General features: G+C 31.3%; 3 protein-coding genes across 3 annotated transcripts; all 3 read right to left on the bottom strand.

Moving 5' to 3' along the window:
- Nucleotides 1-8910: 8910 nt before the first annotated feature.
- Nucleotides 8911-15459, bottom strand: LOC140058975 (plexin-C1-like). Its single transcript, XM_072104768.1, has 5 exons — nucleotides 15338-15459; nucleotides 14823-14970; nucleotides 10995-11135; nucleotides 10786-10860; nucleotides 8911-10454 (listed from the first exon to the last, which is right to left on the bottom strand). Exons 1-5 carry the CDS (start codon nucleotides 15391-15393, stop codon nucleotides 10248-10250), a joined length of 627 nt encoding a protein of 208 aa, XP_071960869.1. The 5' UTR covers nucleotides 15394-15459; the 3' UTR covers nucleotides 8911-10247.
- Nucleotides 15460-15745: 286 nt separating this feature from the next.
- LOC140058173 (plexin-B-like) lies at nucleotides 15746-21010 on the bottom strand. The gene is made up of 12 exons (XM_072103733.1): nucleotides 21007-21010; nucleotides 20451-20629; nucleotides 20034-20152; nucleotides 19709-19774; nucleotides 19407-19481; nucleotides 19129-19198; nucleotides 18625-18771; nucleotides 18240-18390; nucleotides 18045-18133; nucleotides 17702-17804; nucleotides 16176-16225; nucleotides 15746-15871 (listed from the first exon to the last, which is right to left on the bottom strand). The coding sequence occupies exons 1-12, from the start codon at nucleotides 21008-21010 to the stop codon at nucleotides 15746-15748; spliced, it is 1179 nt and encodes a 392-aa protein (XP_071959834.1).
- Nucleotides 21011-23310: 2300 nt separating this feature from the next.
- Nucleotides 23311-24609, bottom strand: LOC140058172 (hepatocyte growth factor receptor-like). Its single transcript, XM_072103731.1, has 4 exons — nucleotides 24530-24609; nucleotides 24073-24172; nucleotides 23678-23814; nucleotides 23311-23479 (listed from the first exon to the last, which is right to left on the bottom strand). The coding sequence occupies exons 1-4, from the start codon at nucleotides 24607-24609 to the stop codon at nucleotides 23311-23313; spliced, it is 486 nt and encodes a 161-aa protein (XP_071959832.1).
- Between the last annotated feature and the right edge of the window lie 895 nt (nucleotides 24610-25504).

Below are 25504 nucleotides of genomic sequence, written 5' to 3'. Positions count from 1 at the left end.
TTGAACACTGGCCATTTCAAATTGGATGAAAATTAAGTGTGTTTTGAGATCGTCAGTCAACCCAATGTGTAGGCCTACACCACAAATCAATATTCATACACATGATGAACTACAAACATCATAAGCCTAGAAAATCACGTGTTTGGCCTGTCGTCAAATTTTACCTGCTGCCCGTTCATGAATTGACCTAAAACTTTCGCTCGCGCACCCTCTAATGTGTGTACCGAATGGTTCTCTGACACATGACCAAAGCCTATGGAAATTTAGGCACGGGTCTCACTTAACCATGTGACTGATGATTTATGCATGTTTATTTTGTGATTTTTTTTATGAGGGGTTCTTCAACTTATGTACGAAAAATATCGCTGCCCAGGGAAAAGTTATAAGTTAACAGAGGTAACGTTAGTGTTCCCATTATTGGTTCCATTTATGAGCAGAACTAATTTGTAGACCTACAATTTTGACCACATTGATAATTTCGTTAGTAATGCTTAAAGGATCTATATTAAGTGCTATTTTCATAAACGTGACATTCAAAGAAGCACATTACTACTTGGATTAAGTTATTAATTGTAATTTACCCAAACTGTTAACTTGAGTCCATTTCAATCTGTATGTGTGTCTATTGCTATCGTTTCTAACTTGTATTGCTTTTTACGCTTATGTCTTTTAGTGATAATTAAAAAATCTGACCAACCAAGAAACAAGAATTACATGAAAAGTGAAAGTAATTCACTTTTTAAAACAGAAACCGTCGCACAGCACCAAGAAGGAAAAACAGCGCGTAAACGACGCGTGATTTTTACACGAGAACAGGTTTATAAACTACAACGGAAATTCGCTCAGAAGCAATATTTATCTGTAAGAGAAATAAACCATTTTGCAATCTTACTTGAATTGAAGCCAGAAGAAGTAAAACACTGGTTTCAGAATAATCGCGCAAAAATAAGAAAAAAATTGAGATTAACTCAGTCAAAGTACAATGAGCCTGACAAGATTGAATGTTCAAAGTTGATGGCAAAATGTGATTCCGTTTTCAATGAGGGAACACTTCCTAAATCAACAGAGAAATGTCGTTAAGTACTAACATGGCTATTATAATGGGTATTTTGTTAAACCCGGGATAACCTACAGTATTTAATATTTCATAAAATCACGCCCCTTTTCTTATTATTGCTTATTTTGTGAATGGACTACTCAATTTCCCCATATATAGTTATCATGGTTAGGATTAGATATTCGTTATGTAATAGTTACTTTGCCGATATACAAACTGAGTAAAAAGGTGATCATTTAGAATAAAATGTTATTGTATAAGGTATTTAATCTTCTTCTTTGTTTCTTTCTGTAAACTTTTTCCTGTAGCAACTATTTCAAAAGTTCAATGTTCGTAAACATAAAAAATTCACAAAATCTTTCTCTTTAATTATTAAACCTAGACATAATAAGCTTTTCAGCGAGGTTATACAGCCGTGTCGTCGTTGAGGAGCCATTTTGTGAATTAATATTATCCATAATAGTTTATATCTGTTTGTTTCACAAAAGCTTGTTACAAAAAACGTCAGGCCAAGGGTCAACATATATAAGCAAAATTCACATGGACGCAGATATTTTGCACGAAATTTGCGCGTCAAAATTTTAAAATGCCTAAAATCAATTTCTAATCAAATTAGAACGTTGTTCAGGACATTTTGAGCGTTTCCAAAATTTAACAATATTTCGTGTCAAGCGCGCATTTGTGTGTGCACAGCACGTAGGTACCGCTGATTGTTGATAATTGTTCTTTGTTGATAAATTGTTTTCATTTCCATGAACTGTAAAATAACGAAAGCAAAATCTGTGTAAAATTATACCTATTTTGAATCTCTTATGGCTCCTTAGAATGCACAGAGACCCGATTTATTTTTTAACTAATTATGGAAGTCAATTAGTTGTAGATATGAATTTGTGTAAATATTAGACGTACACATGGTATGACGTCATACCTATTTTGAATCTCTTATAGCTCTTTAGAATGCACAGAGACCCGATTTATTATTTAACTAATTATGGAAGTCAATTAGTTGTAGATATGAGTTTGTGTACATCGTTCACATAGTATGACACATTCACATTCATTCACATTCGTCTTTTAATCTGCCTTGTAAACTCTTTTCTTTCAAATTGAGCTCTCTCATACACTGCGCCTTTGATCACTTACCGTACTGCTGGAATTGGCCCATTACATATTCGTATTATTATTGTTATGGTTATTGTTGCTGTTGTTGTTGTTGTTGTTGTTGTTGTTGTTGTTGCTGCTGCTGCTGCTGCTGCTGCTCTTCTTGCTGCTCTTCTTGCTGATCTTCTTGCTGATCTTCTTGCTGCTCTTCTTACTGCTCTTCTTACTGCTCTTCTTGCTGCTCTTCTTACTGCTCTTCTTGCTGCTCTTCTTACTGCTCTTCTTGCTGCTCTTCTTGCTGCTCTTCTTGCTGCTCTTCTTGCTGCTCTTCTTACTGCTCTTCTTGCTGCTCTTCTTACTGCTCTTCTTGCTGCTCTTCTTACTGCTCTTCTTGCTGCTCTTCTTGCTGCTCTGCTGTTCTTCTTGCTGTTCTTGTTCTTCTTGCTGTTCTTGTTCTTCTTGCTGTTCTTGTTCTTCTTGTTCTTCTTGTTCTTCTTGTTCTTCTTCTTCTTGTTCTTGTCAAACGTCAAACACCAACGTCAACGTCAACGTCAACGTCAACGTCATTGTCATTTGTTTCCGCCTTTCTTGATGAACATTACCGAGCAGTCTGAAGATGGTAACGTCTATGTTAACGTTGGTCAAACGGTGCATATAAACATTGTTGTTGAGTTTCCAAAAGGAACCGTCGATCCCATAATTGAAGTCACGCTGCCATTCAACACAAACAAGACAAGTAACCAGAGGAGCATTAACAAAGTGTCGGTTTCATTTGTTAGTGACTCTTTATGCTGTACATACTCGACAGAGTTCTGTTATTATGCTCTTCAGACGCAGCACATTTCCACCGATGATGTCTATGGTATTCTTAAAGACGCGGATTGACGGATTTATCGAGGTGACCGACCAAGATGCTTCCAATAACGTTGTAAGTTGTTCTAAACGATACAGACAAAGTAGTCAATGGTTCTGTTGAGCACTGGTTAGGAATAGGAATGCAGATTGGCGCCCAATAGCCTTAACCTCGACGGTGATGAAATGTTTTAAAAATGTATGTGTAACTTAATTATTACTCCCTTATCCCATTTAATTGATCCATATCAGTTTGCATAACAATCATGCAGATCTGTCGATGATGCGATCCTAACTCTTACCCAACTGTTAAACCAGCATACAAATAACTTAAGTTGTTATGCGAGAGTAACCTTTGCTGACTTCTCCTCAGCATTTAATACCCTTAATCCTGCCATTTTAATAGATAAGTTGATTGAGTTAGTCTGAGGTTAACCCATCCATAATTAAATGGATTGAAAGTTTCTTATATAATCGAACACAGAAGGTATCTCTTGGTAACTAGGCCTATAAATCGAGTGGGATCAACACGAATATAGGATAACCCCTAGGATGTGTGTTAGCCCCCTCTTATTTATTTTATATACCAATGACTGTAAGTCAACTTCAAGTAGCATACATTATTTAAAATACGCGGATGACACCGCCATTGTTGGCCTATTAAAAAACAGAGCTATCGAAACTGAATATCATGATGAAATCGTTGCTTTTTCAAATTGGTGTAAGGCAAATTGCCTCTTACTAAACGAAAAGAAAACCAAAGAAGTAATAATTGACTTCCGAAAAAAATGTACTCCTCTGGCTCCCCTAAACATTAATAATCAGGAAATTGAATCTGTTGAAAGCTACAAATACCTAGGTGTGACTGTTGATAACAAATTTAGCTTGGAGAAACACTGTAAAAATACTATAAAAAAAGGAAATACACGACTGTTCTTTCTCAGAAAACTGAGAAATTATGAGGTAGATAGAACTGTAATAAATTTCTTTTACTCTTCGATAGTTGAGAGTGTGCTCACTTTCTGTTGTGTTGCCTGGTTCTGTGGATGTAGAACAGAAGAAAAAAACAGATTACAACGAATATTAAATAAAGTAGGTAGGATCGGATCACATGATCTAGACATAATTTGGATGACCTTTGCAACAAAATCATAAGAAATGAGGCTATAAAAATATGCGACGACTCAAACCACCCTTTAAATAAATATTATGTTAAAATGAGATCAAAAAGACTAAATGTGCTGAGATCGTGCAATAGTAGTGTAATGCGATATTTTAATTCTTTTGTTCCGTATTCCATTAGACTGTTAAATGATATTGCATAATTTGTAATGTTTGATGTATTGCAGTTTTTTTATTTTATTCTATATATATAGTCAAAAGTAGTTTTATGTTCACACTTAGTACATTGTTAAATAATATATAGTGTTTTTAAATATTGTAATTAATTATTTTTATATGAAACGTTTTATATATTTTTGTACTATATGGTGAAAAAGCACTCAAAAATATTTTCGTATGTGGACGAAATAAAGTTGAATGAATTGAATGAATGAATGTACTCACATCTGGGTAGGAGAAGTACCTGTCCATACATTGATTAACAAAGTCCTAGAACCGAAGATGTCATTTAAGATTTTATATGAAACTAATTCAGTTTATAAAGGGTGAGTAAAACGGTATGCGTCTTTCTTCGATAAAACTGTTAATTTTAATATAATAAAAGTAGACTAGACCAAAATGTAGAAACTGGATTTTTAGCCAAGGTTGAAAATATGGAAAACCTATTGATTCTAAATAATTTCAAATTCACAATCATCGGAACATTTACTAATCTCCATCAATACGATGATACTGTAGCTGATATGGTAACGTCTGTTATAAATATTGCTGCTGAATGTAAAATACCGATGGTCTCTAAACATTAATTTTGGTTGATGTACATTATTTAATTGACAGATATATACAATCATTTAATGTTTATCATCACAAATTAATATTGTATTCTGGTCTATGTTTCTAGTAAAGATGTAATACTATTGATTAAAATATGGCATGAGGGGAACTCAACAGGAAAAGCGGTAGACGTAACTTTCACAATAATGACGTAAAAAAACGTCCAGTATATTAGCATTGGATCAGCTGTTGCAGCCGACAGTGGTAAACGCAAGTATGCCTGGTCCAACTCCTGTTCGATTTAATGTAAGTTATTCTGCAAGAAAGTTACCGTATATCATTCATTTATGTCCGGTTCCACAAAGCAAGCTTGTTAAAAATGCGGGGAAACCTACTTCAAGTTTTGAATAATGAGAAAGAATATTTCGAGCATCCTCAGAATGATAATAATAATAAGTAAGGCTTGACAGATGTTCTTTCGGCCTACATAACTTACTTTATTTCAACACGATTGGCGTGGGTGTTTTTTTTTTCATTTTCAGTTTTCCAAAAGAAAGAAAATACTAGGACGATGGAAAATTCAGTAATGCTTTATTTATTTTACAGCTTGGAACCATTCAGATTGCCGGATAGCCAACTTTCGGTGTACGCATAGGAATCGACAAAAATGGTAAAAGTGCTCCAGGAACTCGACGTTTTGTCGGGTTGGCTGATTTGTTGTGGTACTCAACCGTTAGCTCAAAAGTTCTAGGTTCTACCAATCTTTTTTAATTTGAGTATTTGGACAGACCAAATGTTGCATGTGGTGGTAAGCGTTACATTTCACAACCTATAGCAAAATCGTTTTAAAATGAGTAAACGTAAAGGTTTGTTATTGGCTATAAATTCATCCAAAGATTGGTAATATTTCGTCTATGCTTAAATAATTCTGGAACTAGATGTGTGCATACATTGTTTAATATAGTTTCTTTTCTAGTTTCATTACATTTGATTTCTGTTTGTTCGTTTACAATCAATGTAATTATACAGTACACATTTTTCGTACTGTATCTACATCTTTTCTAGTATCACGAATACATGACACAAATGTCTTAACATAGCCCTTAGTCGTCTGTTTATTTTATGTATTCTTTTACGAGCTCAACAACATTGATTCCAGCTCATGTATACCTATGGCACGCCATATATGCCAAAATGTTTATCTTTTAGCAATGTTAAACCGAATCGCACTAAAAGGCGTCACATGTGATACATAATATGTGACGCTAAAATCTTGGAATTTGCCCATTATGTTATAGTAATAATGCCATTTTTAGAAAAAATACCGATCATTCTGCGTGAATTAATATACTATTAACTTTAAAATCTAAGATTTATGTCGACCTGGTTATACACCTTACAAGAAAACGTGTTACCGAGTGTTCAACAACACGCTAGAAACTTGGGATGCAGCAAAGGCCGCCTGTGAAGCAGACAATGCGCAATTAGTCACGATCAAAGATGCTTTTGAACAACAATTTCTTTGGGGCCTTGTTTCTATACAATCGCCTTACAGATATTGGATTGGTTTGAAAGACTTTGGAGTAAGTATTATATTATATTATTATATTTTTATATTTATTACTTTTAAAGGATAATAATTTTTTTTAAACGATACCATGAACAAAACGATGTAATAAAAGAAGTAAGGTTGAAGATATATCATGGCTAATCGAATGACGTGAATTTATATAGAAATTATTACACGTTTCATACTACTAGGATGCTGAGTTCAAGTGGACAGACGGTTCATCAGCGTCATATACAAAATGGCTACCTAACAGACCCGGGACAAGCTCGAATAAAGACTGTGGAACTGCGGCTTATATAGAGATCTACGACACAAGAGACGACATCAGTACTGATCTTGGAGACTGGGACATTATGGAGTGTACCGATATCTTACCAGCCATTTGTGAATATTATATGTCTCAAGGTAGTATAAAGATTACATAGCTACTGTATTGAACGAATTAGAAAAGCGCCAAATTTGGTCGTTTCAAAGTCAAATCAAGATGTTATATAAAAAATAATAATTTATCCATTGATTTATTTGAGTATTCTTAGTTTAATCAATTCAATGTTTAGTAAAACAGTTTTTAAGTCTACAAACCAGCACCACGTTCTTAATAGTGTATTCGAATAAAATGGAACCAAATTGAACTCTAAACACAAAATAAAAGAGAGTACATAATTATTCGTCAGAGATACGTGTACAAAACTATGCTAAAGAAACTGTGATGAGATACAGCAAGTGGGCTAATACTCAGACATGTGTCTGCCATTACGACTTGGGATCTAACCAGTGTGATTGTTGTGTAGCTGGTGCCCATAAATGTGAAGACGGAAAGCACACTGTGTGTGTCAGAGATTCTAGTAACTGTCCAGTTCCAGGTACTTTCTTAACAATGCTTAGTAAACAAAATCATTTTAATATTTTGAAGAAAAAACCTTCTTTTACGTAGGCCATAATTGATAACATCCAAAACACTACGTTCCAAGTCTGGGTATTTAGTGTAGACGTCTGCAAGTGCGATCTTTAGAAATGCCATACTCACTCACCACTAATACAAACAGCTTTAATATACTATGTTATCAATATGTTTTAATGCTCTTTTATACAATGCTGTGTGAACATTATTTTTTTTAAATACCATGCAACTCAGTTATTACTGCGATTTTTAGCACGCTGTATTAATATTTAGATTAATTTCAAGAACAAACGAATAACTCGTACATTGCCCACATTGCATTTTATTTGTGTTGCTTTTATGTTGACAGATTATTATGATCGGGGTTTTGTAATAACTAAGAAATTGAACGATCCAGCTAATTACATCATTTTTGCTTGTAATCCTTCATATGGACGTCTATCCCAGAAGTTTGTTCCGTCCTGTTATGTACAAGATGATCCACCAAATGGGAGATGGAAAGGTGAGTTTAATGATTTATTATTTTTTGTATCTTTACTCCAATGGTAGCACTGACCCATGGACTTCTACAAACTTAAACACTTTCAGCTGCCACAAACCACTACCCTATGTCGAATCAAGTAGCAGAGGGGGTTAAAGTAGAAGCGCCTTAAATCATATCCATTTTGTTTAATCGGCAACTTTAGTTCTGATGGTGAATAGTGAAATGAATTTGATAAATTGCGTTTAAATCATTCTCCGTGAACCTAAAAATACACATAATTCACATTTTTCGTCAATAGCACTGCCAATGTACCTCCACAACGTTATTGGTTCGGACCAATCCAAAGGGCATATCTATGGAATTCACAAGGATATGCGCAGTTACATGCGCAGTAAAGATAATGGAGCAACATGGCAGTTTGTCAGTAAGGACAAGTGGGACTCATCAAAAGAGTTGCCAGACTTCAAGACCGCAGGATCTAATGAGGGGAACTGGCTATGTGAGTTATTATTATTACCTTAATTATCACTAAAATCATAGTTCCCGTATACAGCTACATTTTTTTAATTTTACGGACAAAGTCCTGTCAATTCTTTGTTTAATGTTTCCATTATTCAATCAAACGACGCAGACCTTCGTTCCGTTCAAGTGTGTATGAAGCTTACGACAGGTTAAGAATGCTATTATGGTTGGTGCGCAATGCAAAGACTTACGCACAACGCAAGTAATTTGACAAATCAAAAGTGCTAGCTCATTTTAAATGCTTGTGAATGCGTTGCCAGTATATCCATGTGGAAATACACTAAAAATACTATATTATTTTAAGTACTGCGTAATATTTAATTTTGGTCAAAGCATCTCGAGTTGTAATGATTCGTACAGTGTGAGACGTTGTGTGCAATATGTTCATCCTTAGCATGATAAGAAAATATATAAAAATACTAATATTAAAAACTTCTTTCATTTTCATAAACATAATAATATAATTATAATTCCATATAATATAATAAGTTATGGTATTATGTAATAATAACAATTGTAATTTATATCTCTTTAACAGATGATGACAGCGGCCTAAAGTATAACAACGTTGTAAAAATGAAAACAGACTGCTGCTAAAAGTTAGCGTCTCAAATTGCGTCGCAATTATTACGATTTGTCCATTGTTGTATTTTCAAAATTTAACAATGTTTACAATTTCATTTTTGTATTTTAATGTAGTATTTATGATATTTGCATTTTGCGTATTTAAATATTGAAACTAGAACATATTTTGGAAATGTATCACCTTGTTAAACGAAAATATATATTTTATTACTAATAACTATTATTAAAATATTTGGCACTTTCTTTTTTTGATATGTAGCAGGTATTTTTCAGCAATATTTGTATTTAGATGTACAGTATTTTATAAATGCAAAGCAATATTAGTCAATAACAAAATATTTGGTAATATATATGATTCAAAATTGATAATAAATCTTGTTTATTAACCCTAACCCCAAAAAACATGAACTCAGACTTTGAATAGGCCATTTTGAAGTTTTAATCAAGTTATTCACTTACGAACAAACAAAACAGTTCTACTAAAAAGAGACGAATTAAACGGTTAAATGTAACCGAAACCGACTGGCTGGCAGCCAATTTTTGTTTTGCTTTAAATTAGGCCTACAATTTTTTTTTCATGTAATAATTTTTTATCCAATTTTTAGTCAAAGTGAATACCTATTATGTTACATGGCATATTCAACAACAAGCATTTTAAATCGTGATCTTTAAATTATATATCCAATGAATGTGTTGTCACGTGATTAAATGAATGATAGTAGGCTAGTATATTTATAGCCACGCAAAAAATATCGATATTACTCAAATTCAAAATACTTATTGTTTAAATATTTACAGAGATGGCTAATATTTTGTGCATCAGTAAATATAAATGTGGGAGAATAAGATGTGTCTTGCAGTCTACCTAAATTGCGCATGCGTGTGGATGACACATACACTAACTTTCATTTTATAAACCTTAGAAGCACTTATATAATTATTATTAATATATGGTAATATTTAAAAGAAATAAATGTATTACATTACATTATGCATATTGAAACTGGATTTCTGCGTATTTTAATATATATTTATTTATACCATTTGATTAAATATTGATATTTATTTTAATAAATGTAATTTAATGTTAATTAGTATTGGTCAAAAGCTTATTATACATATTTTCTTATATGGTCAGTGAACGTTTTTATCTGTACTGGTACTTATAATAGGCCTATTTAAGTAGCTATAAATCTTTAGTGAACTAAATTATAGTTAAAATAGTTAATCAGACAAACGTACGTATTTGCAAATATAAACAAAAGCGTAGTTACTGCTATTAGCAACCAGCGTTTGTATCATCAGAAAGTATGATCACACCTGTGTCCTCTCTTCTTTTCTGATTGTGTCGACGACTTTGCTGGATTCCTGAGTTGACATACGCTGCTTGTTCTTTCGACGACGACGACGACTTACTTACTTTTGTTGTAAAAACTTCAACAGTACTTTCATTTCTATTTGTACCTTTAAGGAATGCGTCTTTAACCTGATATTTAATTAAAATATTAAAATATTAACAACGTTTACTCAAATGATAAATGTTAGAGGCAGAATGATGTTTGCACGGGAAATGCACATTGTTTTACTAAGATACATGTAATAATTAATTTTATTTGGTATGTAAATTGGATAATAAAAATAATGGAAAGCCTTCTTTTAATTTTAATACATGAAAAAGTGTTGATTGAAGTACTCTAATTGTTCACTATTAGTTCAACTGTTTAGTACAGTATAGTAAAGCCGACGTGTATAGATCAGTAAATCTTTTTCTTCTGGTACACTATCAAAATATCTGTATATAATTTATTTATATTTACCTCTCTTAAATATTTATCTGTAAATGAATGAAGATTCACTAACACACTCGACTTCTTAAACAATGTGCTAAATGGCTGAGAATAAAAAGCATTAGTATTAGTATATTATTTTACCATATTTCTTTCAATGTTTGTATATTGACATATGCCTCAACCTATGCCTATTAATTTCTTTGAGAAATAGCAATATTGATAGTCTTTGTACATACCTGTATAAGAGAATTTACTTCATCGATAACGTTCATGCGATCACAAGTTGGGGTATGCTTGATGTCACTATAGAACTTAGTAACAAGTTGGCGGTATCGTGGAATCTCTTTTACATACATCTGTCGATGACTTGGCGAACTCTTTGAAATAAAGAATGAAAGTTAAAAAAGCACTAAAGAACAAACTTGGCATGACTTTCACCAAAAATAGACTTTTAAATTAAATGGCTGATGAAATATTACAAAATAATTATTAAACTCAGTACGGTAGCTTTTAACTGCTTGCATGATATAATAATATGTATAAAGATATAAATATTAACTAGAATTTAATTCGTCACTTTGACGAATTATAGGTGATCATTTTTATCATTTTAATAAAATTAACATTTTTTAAACATGCATGTACGTTAACATACGATCGTTAAAAGTTGATGTACGCCATCCTATGACATGATTGCATATACACTATAGTGCTAAGTTCTACCTATGTGTCATACAATATGTACAGTATATACTGTATATCTATATACAGTGTAGCATAGGTGAAATTACGGGACTCATATCGTGTTCTAATTTTTTGGTATGATGGAATTTTCAAAATAAACTCGAAGATGACAATTTCGAAAGATAATGAATTGAGCAAATAAATATAAGGATTGGAAGAAAATTTGACACGTAGAAGCGCAATGCGCGGTCTTTGAAATTTGTATAACCTTGACTAAAGAAATTAAAAAACTACTTTTTAACTTCAACTGGCCATATGATAACATCACAACATCTGATAGGCTTAATTTTAATATGAATTCATATCTAACATTTCATCAGCTTTCATAATAACTTATAATCTTTAAGGTCACCTTTAATTCTGAAGAGCTATAAGATATTCAAATGTATGGTGTAGCTGAAATTACACGACCTAGGTTATTCAAGTTTTTATGCGTGATGACTTCATCAAAATAAAAATGTTGACAACTCATTACAAGAATAATTAATTGAGCAAGCACATACTAAAAGTTGTGCGAAAATTGGGCTCAAATAACGGAGATGCGCTCTATTGAATGTGATAACCCACACAAAAAGAAAAAAATTCCTAATTTTTAATTTCAAGTGGCCATTTGATGACGTCATACCATTTTGTATGTCTAATGTGTATATACATTTGTATCTACAACTTATTGGCTTCCATAATAAGTTAAAAAAATTGGGGGTCATCTGCCATTCTGAAGAGTTATATTCATTTTTAAAAGTCCTTATTTTTTACCATTTTTAGCACTTTTGTACAATTAGTGTGCGCATTTTGTCATTTTTAACGTGCTTGTATAGCGTTATTTTAAGTCGGAATGGACTCAAAATTGGTGAATGTACTAAGGATTGTGAGTAGAATGTGATTTATACATCAAATTTTATTTTTTACGCATTTTAAGAATCGTGCGCACAAAAACGCATTTTTGCGCAGTAATTTTTTGAAACGCGCAAATGGCCTAATTCATGCTCTAAATTGATCAAAACCTAATTTTGCGCGTTTTAAATTTTTAACGCGCGATTTCACGTGCATGACCTTGAAACGCGCAACTTTTTATTTGCTAATATTGTTACCCTTGACCTGAAGTTTACCTGTAGTGAATTTCATTAATATGTCATAATGAATTATGGAGATATGATTGATAATGTGATTTCACAAAATGGCGTATAAATGACGTCACGGATGAAGGATCACGCTGGAAAGCTGATTAGGATTAAGTTATATTATTTGAAAGATATTCTGAAATTTTGGTAATCATTGACATTAAACTTTTTGAGATAATTGTTACACAAAATAGTGTACAGAAACAATAAAAAGAAAAAAAAATAATAATAACTAGAATTTAATTCGTCACTTTGACGAATTATAGGTGATCATTTTTATCATTTTATTGACATTCATATTTTTGAAACATGCACGTATGTTAACATACAATCGGAAAATGTTGATGTATGCCATCCTATTATACGCTTATAGTGCTGAGTTGTGCCTATTATATGCCATAATACAATATGTACAGTATATACTGTACTGTGTATATCTATATACAGTGTAGCATAGGTGAAATTACGGACACACATCATGTTCTAAGTTTTTGGCACTGATGACATTATCAAAAAAAACTTGTGGACAACAATATTGAAAAATAATGAATTTAGCAATAAAATATAACAATTGGAAGAAAATTTGGCACGTAGAAGGGCTGTGCGCGCTCTTTAAAAATTGTATAACTTTTACGAAAGAGATGAAAAAACTACTTTTTAACTTCAACTGGCCATATGATAACGTCACAACATCTGATAGGCTTAATTTTTGTATGAATTCATATCTACATTTCACCAGCTATCATACTAAATTATAAACATCGAGGTCAACTTTAATTCAGAAGAGCTGTAAGGTATTCAAATATACGTTGTAGGTAAAATTACGTAACCACCGTTATTTAAATTTTAAGACATGATAACGTTATCCAAAAGAAAATATTGGCAACTTATAAGTAACATAATTGGTTGAGGTAGAATGTGTTAAAAATTAAAAGAAAATCGATAACAGATAAGCGAGTTGCGCTCTGTTGAATATGGTGGTCTATGACAAAAGGGGAAAAACCCCTATTTTCAAAATTCATGTGGCCAAATGATGACGTCATACCATTTTGTACGTCTACTGTGTATATACATTTTATTTATACAACTCATTGGCTTCCATAATAAGTTAAAAAAATTGGGGTCACCTTTCATTCTGAAAAGTTATATTCATTTTAAAAAGGCCCTACTTTTTACCATTTTTAGCACTTTTGTACATTTAATGTGCGCATTTTGTCATGTTTAACGTGCTCGTATAGCGTTATTTTAAGTCGGAATGGACTCAAAGTTGGAGAATGTACTAAGGTTTGTGAGTAGAATGTGATGTATACATCAAATTTTATTTTTGACGCTTTTTAAAACTCGCGTAGCCAAAAATATGTTTTTGCGCAGTAATTTTTTGAAACACGCAAATGGCCTATTTCATGCTCTAAATTGATCAAAACTTAATTTTGAGCTTTTTAAAATTTTAATGCGCGATTTCACGCGCATGACCTTGAAACACGCAATTTTTTATTTGCTAATACTTTTACCTTTGACCTGAAGTTTACGTGTAGTAAATTTCATTAATATGTGATAATGAATTATGGAGATATGATTGACAATGTGATTTCACAAAATGGCGTATACGCGACGTCATGGATGAGTGATCACGCTGAAAAGCTTATTAGGACTAAGTTACAGTATTTGAACGACATTGTAAAATTTTGGTAATCATTTACATTAAACTTTTTGAGATAATTGTTACACAAATTTGTACAGAGAGAAATAAATAATAAGAATAAGAAGAAGAATAAAGATTTCATACAATAACAATAGGTGATCATTTTATTCTAAATGATCACCTAATAAAGATTTCATACAATAACAATAGGTGATCATTTTATTCTAAATGATCACCTAATTATAATTTTGAAACTGTAGGGTGGTCTACATGAATAAACAGTGAAGCGAATGTGACGGTTTAGAATCCAAATAATCAAAAGAAAGTGTATTTATGATATTTCAGATTTGGACAAACTGTAGGTCTACAGTTAGTTCTTAATTTCAACAAAATCGTGCAAATATAAAACTAAAACAATAATATGAACAAATATGATTCTGAACAGAAGCTAAAGTAGTAAACTGATATTCATTAAACGGTCTCGGTAAGATGTCGTCGCACATTAAAATACGCAGCCATACAATACAAAAATAAATACATTGACTTTTGCGTTTTACCTTTTTAAAACCAAACAGCTCAATTGACCAAGATTCTCGGAAAACAGTAGAGATGATACCGAGAGTAATATCAATAGGGGGCGTTTGTTGAATGTCACAGACATAAGCAGGGTTTCTCAGTATTCTTAACCAAAACATTTCAGCTAAACTAAAAAAGGATAAAAATATGATTATTGATCTAGTCCACTTCTGATTTTTCTTGCTATTTTGATTACATTGTATGAAAATGGAAAAAATACGTGCTGATATTGAAATTGTAAGACAAATAATTTGGAAAATGCTCATTATAAAAGAAGAAATAGACGCTCATATATAAACATAAATTATTAGGCCTACACTTTTAATTTGAATTTTGAATATTTATAATTTAAATTTCTTAACCTTGTTTCTTTTAATGTTAAATAATCAGACCTCTTAGGAGCCAATTCTTCGATGTAAATCGTAGATACACCATTGTGAGCTTTGAGTAAAACCTAAATATATCATTATCTAACAATGTATTGCAATTTCAATACCTGTTGTTTTTCCATATCTTCAATTCATTGATACTAACACCATGCTTAGTCGCCATGTTATCCAGAAAATCAAAAAGATATTTAACAAATAGCGGTAGATGGATTTTGTTCGATGATGAGCTGAATACATTATTCATTATGGAGTCAACATGCTGTTGGTAAATATGCTGTGGACATGAGAGATAATAATATACTTATTACTGTAAAATATTAAGGAAAACCAAACCAATGATGTTCGATATATGCAGAACAACAATAAAAGCGGGTTTACTCCCATACAAAAAGTTTCGAGGACACAATGGACGGACAATACAAGTTTGACCAACAACAAGATACATTAGAGTGATACGTCTCATATGCATGTCAAGTTGCATCCTATTAAAAACCAACTGTTTCAAATAGTTTAAATCAAAAAATGTTGTTTTTATTTATTCCTACCTTAGTTTCAGTTAACCTTTCAAAGATGGATTCATCAATATTTGGCTTCTCGCCGTCCATTGCATCATACGCACCCGTGTACACATTTCCTTCCAACTAAAAAAAAAGTTCATTTCAAAATAATCAAAACTGACCAACTACACTTGCCAAGTCTCTAGTTATGACAAGCAATGTATGCTAAATATATTTTTTTTAACTAGAACGCCTACTAAACGACCAACAGTAACTGATGTGTAGTCAAATTATCGACTAGCGTAAAGCTACTTTAATGAATATTTAGTTCACAGTTCATTACCAGATGTCCAATAAGCAATAAGATTTATTTATATCAATTGTTTGTTGTTTATTCAATTAATGGTGACTGTAAATGTTTGAAAGTATTTGAACTAAAATCACTCACAATGTGGAAAGTGCCATCTGCATTGATTGATGTTTGGTAGATGTTAGTTTCTTAAAAAGTAAAGTTACATCATAAACAATAATAAAACAATAGCACAAACAACAACAACAACAAATAAATTGGTTTATTCTGCCACTCATTGGCTGAATAAAGCTGTTTGTTGTTGTAATACCAATAAGAAATCTTCAGTATAAATGACCGTGACTTTATAAACAGTATTGTTTGTTTTTTTATATTATTAATTTATTATTGAACAATTATAATTACATAAAATAAGGAGAAACTGATTTTTTTTAAAGTTGAAATATATTAATATATGTATATATATATATATATATATATATATATATATATATATATATATTAATCATACTGTAAATTATAGAAACAGTGCTCATATTCGGAACATGATCTCATAATCGCGTCGAGCATAGCTCATTGGCGAAAGTTCCATATTTTTTAGTTGTATGAAAAAATGTTTCTGGCTGGATTCGAACCTGCAACCTCTCGCTTACAGGGCGAGTATCATACCACTAGACCACAGAGCCATGTATGGTATTATCACAGATTTTCACCCACCAGATACATTCTCTCATACAACAAACGCCCTCACAATCAGTGGAGGCTTAACAAGTCAGAATAAATTCCAACTTTAATTCGCAACGGTTTTTTAAATAATATTGTGTATATGTAAATCAATGATGTTGCTACGCAACATCATTGATTTACATATACACAATATTATTTTAAAAACCGTTGCGAATTAAAGTTGGAATTTATTCTGACTTGTTAAGCCTCCACTGATTGTGAGGGCGTTTGTTGTATGAGAGAATGTATCTGGTGGGTGAAAATCTGTGATAATACCATACATGGCTCTGTGGTCTAGTGGTATGATACTCGCCCTGTAAGCGAGAGGTTGCAGGTTCGAATCCAGCCAGAAACATTTTTTCATACAACTAAAAAATATGGAACTTTCGCCAATGAGCTATGCTCGACGCGATTATGAGATCATGTTCCGAATATGAGCACTGTTTCTATAATTTACAGTATGATTTATATATAATTTACACAGTGCTACGCAACATCATTGATTTACATATACACAATATTATTTAAAAAACCGTTGCGAATTAAAGTTGGAATTTATTCTGACTTGTTAAGCCTCCACTGATTGTGAGGGCGTTTGTTGTATGAGAGAATGTATCTGGTGGGTGAAAATCTGTGATAATACCATACATGGCTCTGTGGTCTAGTGGTATGATACTCGCCCTGTAAGCGAGAGGTTGCAGGTTCGAATCCAGCCAGAAACATTTTTTCATACAACTAAAAAATATGGAACTTTCGCCAATGAGCTATGCTCGACGCGATTATGAGATCATGTTCCGAATATGAGCACTGTTTCTATAATTTACAGTATGATTTATATATAATTTACACAGTGCTACGCAACATCATTGATTTATATATATATTAGTAAGGTTCAATTGGAATGTAGTATGTATACCAATACATATTATCATTATTACCATGTCTAGCAACTATTGGTTGCTTAATTGTATCATACTGGTCTGACGCGTTGATATCTTCCTTCCAAACGTCTACAAACGCTACCACTGCTTTATTTTGAATCTGAAAAAAAAGTAATTCTTCAAATTTACGATCCGAGTAGTGATTGATTTATTTGTTTGCTAACCTGCTGGTATAGAAAAGTATTTTTTTTTAATTAATTAAGGTGCATGCGTCATGTTAAGCTTGTGTCCACTGACGTCCGGCCTGTACACAACCTAGTAAGCCTATTATTATAGGCTTAATACATTTTTCTAACAGTTAATTTATATTACAAAACAAAAAATACTATAGTAATATTACTCCAAAATCTGCAATTGTTTTTAGTTTTCTTTCTGTCTGTAAATCGGTATCTTGTAAAATAATTCGTTGATCTACATTCACTCTCCATTCTAGATTTAGAAAAAAAAATTAGGTTATTACAGTATTTATATAATTGAAATCTACAGAATAAAGGAGCAAGATACAATTAAATTGCTTGTTTGTTGGTGTACTCACCTAACTGAACGTATGAAACGTTGGGTCTTTTTGAAAAAGGTTGTTCCTTAAACATAACATTTAACAGTTTTTGTTTTACTTGAAATAGCGTATCACAACTGTTTACTTTCACAATCTCTTGTTTTTCCTCATCAACTACCAAACTCAAATTCTAAATTGAAAAAAAAATGCCATTGAATTTGTGTGGAAATTCAGTATTTATCGGATTGGCTAATAATTAAATATTTGCGGGATTATCTGACCTTCTTTAACATTTTTATTATATACACATTTACTTGTCATGGGCTCTAAAAATGTATTAAAATAATTGTTTGCAAGTAGCATTATGCTTCAGTGTTATATGTTATATACTCAAATGTTTCCAAAACATTTGCAGATATCTTACTATATTCTCTCCAGTAACATCAATTGGCAGAAGGCAGTTCTCGTCTAAAGAATATTGACAATGATGATGAACAGCGTCTACCGCACCACTATCTATTCTCGTAGTTATAGCATCTACAAGTTGCAAAAGAGGCCCTGATACATACTTCTGCAAAATTGAAGTGAAAGTAGTATACAACACACATAATATATTTATATACAGTACGTTATTTTAGATCTGATCTTATTTGATTGATTGATTAATTGATGATTGATGGACTTTATTTGATATTCCTATTAAAGAGTCAAATTTGTTACAAATAAAAAAGAGACTTATATTATTTAGAAAGAAAATCTTTTGTTAAGAAAATAACCCAAACCAAGCTAATTTTACATTACGTAAACCAAATCACATAATATTACTTACTAATATAATAAACCGACTTGATTTAGGACATCATTAGTTTAATTATTAAGAATAATGATATGTAGGTATAATTATTAATGTATAAAATAATTTACATACCATTGTGTATTTATACATGCATAATGCCATCACGTGAGATATCATATGTTCGATAACAGTTTCACCGTTTCTGTAATTGAAGGTAATTGCTATATTACATTTGATTAATATAGCAATAGATAAAAAGTATATGAAGTATATAAGAAGTATATAAGTACATATTGAAGTATATTTCACATTCACAGTCACTAAAGTAATATGTCATAACTTGATAAACACACGTTTGCAAATTAGGTTTTAATAATTAATTATTAAAAACACAAAATAACTGTACCCACTTGCTTAAAGCTAACTTGACATTTTTGGCCTTCACTTTGTTAGCAATATGTTTGCTTAGAAGCATATCCATAATACTAAAATATTTAATCACACAACATATTAGAATTAAGCGTAACCATAGAATTACTTAATAATAACTTAAATTGTATAACGATCATTGCTACTGTGGACTTAGATAATTTACTTTCCAACTACATCTTGTCGCTTAAGTCAGTCAGTGCTGCCAATTCTAGCGTTCATTCTTGCATACGTCATACACAAGAATTGTAAATTAATAAGGTATATACTGAGTATTACTCACTGAAATAGATATTCTGTTTTATCATCACCAACCATAGCCATTAAGAACAAAGCGGAAAAGTTTTGCCTAAAGTAAAACAGATAAAAGTTTGTATTAATTGTAGGCGTAATTATAGTATTATATAGTAACCAATAGACTGTAACGGTTTTTCTTACGTGTTCTGCCACCAGAACCATATAATAGACAAAGTTAGACGTGAACCATTGTAACTTAAAAGTGACACTGATTGCAGCTTCCTTGCACCGTTTGTACCGATATTGTATCATAACCATAGACTTATTATCCAAATCTAAATCTAAAATCATTACAATTTTTTTTAATATACCTTTGTACAGATGTAAACGATGAGTCATTGTCTAAAATGTTAATTATTTTCATTAGAAACTTCTCGTCCAAAAACAAATCCAGTTCAGGTAAACCTCGATGATCTTCCAACAGTTCAGTCTATAAAATAATAAAACAATACCACATAACATATGAAAGTAATAATATTATAATATTATATCGTATTCTCGTACGTATTTGTAAATAAATGTAAAACTATAATTTTCTAAAAAAAGATTATGTAAAGTTGAGAATTTTTAAATGTAAACAATTTGCCTACTTCCTTTCTTCCTTTCGGATGACATGGTGTAAATACTGCAAAATCCTTACAAAATACAATTAATCATTGAGGTAACACCCCGCGTTAATTGAATGTTTTGTAACGTTGTGTAATCACAAGCAAGTAGCAATATCTTACATATCCACTTTCTTGCATTACTGGAGTCATCTCACATCCAAGAAACAGCATACATTGTACATAATGCTCTTTACTCTGACTAAATTCTCTTGCTATTATGCTGTCATGTACTATGCCCATATACCTTACTTCTGAATTATCGTCATCTATTCCTAGAAACTCCTTTTCTTTTTCTTCTTCTAAATATGAATGAATTTATTAACAATTACTTAGATTGTAGTTATTGACTTTCGTATATACTGAATGTAGCTTTATGTGTAATCGATTGTTTCATTATAATGCCGGTATGCTATCCTCATCATCTATATACAGTACATAAACACTAAACTCGGCGCTACAAATTGCAAAACATTTGGATTAATTGTGCATATTAGTTTTCCAGTAGCGTATTCCTATAGGCACTCTAATTATCTTGTTTTATTACAAAAACTTGTTAAAACTCGTTTCTAGAAGACTTGCGATAGTAATTCAAAATGCGTCTAATTTCAAAAAGTAAATCACTACTCTTAGTTTATGGGACATTTTTGTAGAAATAATCAGTTATATTTTACATCACTCATATATCCAAATTTAGCTTTTACTTTTCAAGCCCCTTATGATATCAATAGTTTGAGTTTATCTATAATGCTTTTTAGCTTACTTTTTCTAAAAAATCTCACTGTTGTTTCTTCCAATTGTCTGTCGAGTATTCTTGATCTACGCCAGTAGACAAGTATGATTGTAATGGTGATAGCCACAATCACAACAACCGTAATTATAATAATTATGACGGTGGTAGACAATCCAATGCCTACATATCTTATTGCACCGAAAGTGAACTTTAGATTTCCATGACGGATCTAAAGTTATTTGGAGACAATCAATATTAAAACACTAACATTGGTTACATTCTGTAGTACATTTTTTGTTAAAAACAATCTAGTAGTAATAATGTATGAATATATTAAAAAATGTTTAAGTAGGCCTATCAAAGTCTAAAATTAGAATTTCGTAAAATAGGATTTTGACAAACACTTTTTTTGTCTCTAAGTTCTGTACGTTGTTTTACTTATTCAACCTAAGTCTAAACAGCCACTAAAACAGAACAACATAAATAACGTAGTTCATCTTAAAAATTAAAATAAATTAATATTACAATGTTGATGAGTTCGTTTAAAAACAATTTGTGATTTTGACATTATTGGTTACGGACTATTGAATATTATAAAAATATTATATATAATATTAAAAGTATTATCTAGTGAGCTCACGATCTACCTTAACAATAGGATGATCTTCACCATCTACTGGATTAGGTTCCTTATCTGGTATTTCAACAAGAACTACTGTACGTGTTATTGAATTTACAGTGCATTTAACACTTCCAATGAACACTTAAAAATCCTCAACATTACTAGCAAGGTTGATGTCAGACCCCTATTATGTAAATACAGGCTTTTTTTTAATGTTGGGTATAAATAAAATACTGATTCTCAAAACTATAATCAAGTTTAAAACGCCATTGCATTTTTATATGAACCAATGTAGCAATGTATTGAATTTATTGGTCAGTTATGTTCTCTCGCACTTGTAATGAGAATAATTTACAGTTACGTCAGAATTGGGCAAAACATCTGACCAATAAGAATTTCATATATGAAATTTGAAACTGAATAAGTTTATGACAATTAAGATGTTATTGATGTAGTGTTTCTGGTGGTCCAATTTTGCAAGATTTAATTGTAAACCTTGTAAATATTTACAGGCAATCAGAATAATATTATCAATTGTTATTACAAATTAAACAAGAAGAAATATAGGACTCTTTTCCTGACACTAAAAATCAAAACCATCAAGTGGCTGGAAAGAAGCCCAATCGGCATCATATCCACAAAAACTGACTATGTCGAACAGCTTTAAATGGTTTACAATGATGAATTCTAACTCTTAAATCAAAACCAAATAAAAAAATGTCACATATTATAATTACCATCAGAATCATGAACTCGTCAATTTTGTTGTCATATTTATAGTCACCATCTTCCGTTTTCTCTCCGTAAGAAGACTTATTATCAAAGAGATAATAAACTGGATTAGAGTAAACGGAAAATCCGAAATCACCGTTCAATGTTGGAACAAAATCATCAAATGAAAATGTCAAAGGTAAAACTTCCTGGTCTGCCTGTCGTCTGCTACCTGATGTGGAGAGATCAGCTGGTGGACTTTTACAATCCATATTCTCATTTGACAGAATTATACAGTTCTGGGAAGAAAAAAAAATTATTTTGTTTCATGCCCAATTATTTCATATAATATTCTTCGATATAATATGTATTTCTACAAAATTATAGAATCATTTTGAAGAAGAAAGTTTTAAATAAATTGGCATTACCAAGTACTTAATGGTGGGTATATGTAAGTATGCCCTAATATTAGTAGTTAAGTGTTCTTTCTTTCAATTGAAATTTATCCAATCGTAATTTAAATCTTACATTTTCAGTTAATATACTATTTAAAAACATCTGTGCTTTCTGTACATATTGAAAATTTGTTCCTGTCACTATGATGTTTTGACCACCTCTGCAATAAAAACGTTATTTTTAATTTCAATAAATTTAAATTATTTTAAAATATATACATTGTCTTGTTTAATTTTAAATATTTATATACTACAGTATCATACATTTTAGGAGAATGTTTAGAAAAAAAATATCCTAACAATTTAGATAGGTATGCAACCAATTCAATAAATGTATTGATCAATCAATTACTGATTGTTACTGAAGCTGTGCGTAGTAATAGAAAAATACTTTGCAGTACTCCATCGTCTATTCAATGAACGAATACATATATTATAATTGAGAACACAATGTATGTCTTCTTACGCTTGAATGCCTTTATTAGGTTGGAAGTCAGTCACTGTGGGATTTGTAGTGTAAGTGAAGGTAGGACCATCTCTAACAGCATTTCCAAATGTAACTGTTACTGCAACTTTAGCTCCAGATGTTGTATAGTTTGATGTCGTACACATTATCTGGTTTTCATTGATACTGACACAAAAATTGACACAAAATAAAATAACCAACATAATCATTTATACAGTTTTGAGATTATTATAGAATAATTGGCAGAGAAGCAGATGAAATAAATGTAACATTACTGCAGCGACGAAAAACACTTTATTATAATTTCATTTAATAGATTAGCCTTTTCTTATCAATACATTACTTTGAGTTTGTGTTTCTTACTCTGTAACAAAACATTCACTTCCATCAATAGATACCATTAAGTCATTCCCAGTGTTCAGATTAGATGCACTGAATGTTAGTGTAGTTCCACCAGCTTTTATGCCAAACCTTGGACTCAACTCAGATATAATTGGATTCTAAAATAAAAACACGTTATCTTTCTACACAATACAACATCTACAGTATTACATTTAATACAAGTTATGTTTATTTTTAATATTTTAAAGACAAACACTGATTTCATTATATTCAAACAAATCGTATAAATAACTTTTCGTACTACAATAGTTTTGTAAAATATATTTTAGTGTTTAATGTTAATTAAAATGTAACTAGTTTGACTTTCTGCCATTCATACAAACAATATTTTTTTACATTATTTAAAAAATATATACCTGATAGAGTAAGACTATAGGTGCACTTGTCTTTCCTTGGGCAGTTATGATGACGTCATGTTGAGAGAAACTATCAAACACAGGAGCTTTACATTTCACACTGTGTAGGTATAGTAAATTTTAAAATGTAACAATTTTAATTGCGTTGATAAAGGTTATTTCAACGAGGGATATAAACTAGGCGAATTATATCAATAAATAGTATAATAATTTAGCAACTTGGAAATGGTAACCTCTAAACTGCACAGCAACAAAAGGAAATAAACTAACAATAATTGTCAGTATATTTCCTATTTGTTGTTGTTCTATATTATATTCTTAAGGAATTATATTTCAATTATTTCCCCTAAAATTTACTACAGTATACTATTATTAAGAATAAAAATGTAATTTAATAACCAAAGAATGTACCTATATTTTATTGTTTAATATTATTTAAGTTTTTCTCAATAAATACCTTTGTAAATGTATGTTAAATCCATCAGCGACTATTACACATTCTTTGTTATCTATCGTAATGCTGTAAATGTCTGACATCATCTGTCCAAAATCAGTTCCGAATAGTTCAATGACCTCTGTGAAATCAGGTTCTGGTTGAGTAGTTACTGTAGCAACAGAGATGGGAAGAATCTGAAAAAAAAATGACAAACATAAAAGCCTACTTAAGAAATGATTTAGACTTGTAGTAAAATATTTGTTCTTCAGTTTCAGATTCGCGTTTTCAATCAAATTTATTCCCTGAAACAAGATTAAAATAGAATAGAAGTAGAAGAAAAATAATTCCAATTACCTGAATAATAACAGGTGATGGACATTCATTCACTATTGATGAACAGAATGGACTGTAGGAACATTGGTCTCCAGTACACCAGACACAATCAAGTGCTGACCTAGTGGTGTTCATTGAATAACATCGACTGCAGTCTGGACGTTGAACACTACATTTGTACAATGTAACTGGTAAATAGATATACAATGCAAGAAATATTAACAATAAGTTTTATCTCACCTGTCATATAAATGTTGAAGCTTACCAAAGGATATACAGTATTAATGCTAAATGGCAAGATAATGTAAAACATGAGTTCGCATAAAATGCATAAATCCCAGGTGGCAATGGAGTTCCATGCAATTGGCAATTGATGTGCCTATGGACATGATAGTCACTACCATATTTGGACACATAAACTTTTTTGTCAAGCTAGTTTGTCTACACTATCAAACTGTATGTGACATAACAATTTCATGTGTCCATTATGGACATGATGATGCCATTATTACTACCATATTTTGGCAAATCACACATTTTTATCAAACTAATTTGATATTGTAGATAGAGCTTTAGGCCTATAATAGAAGTATGTTGATTTATACTAAAACTGGTATATGTTAAAAAAGGAACCAGGCATTTGTATAGCTGCATTGTAACTCT

Source organism: Antedon mediterranea, chromosome 9, assembly GCF_964355755.1.
Source record: "Antedon mediterranea chromosome 9, ecAntMedi1.1, whole genome shotgun sequence".
Taxonomy (NCBI): domain Eukaryota; kingdom Metazoa; phylum Echinodermata; class Crinoidea; order Comatulida; family Antedonidae; genus Antedon; species Antedon mediterranea.
This window is presented reverse-complemented; position numbering and strand designations above follow the sequence as displayed.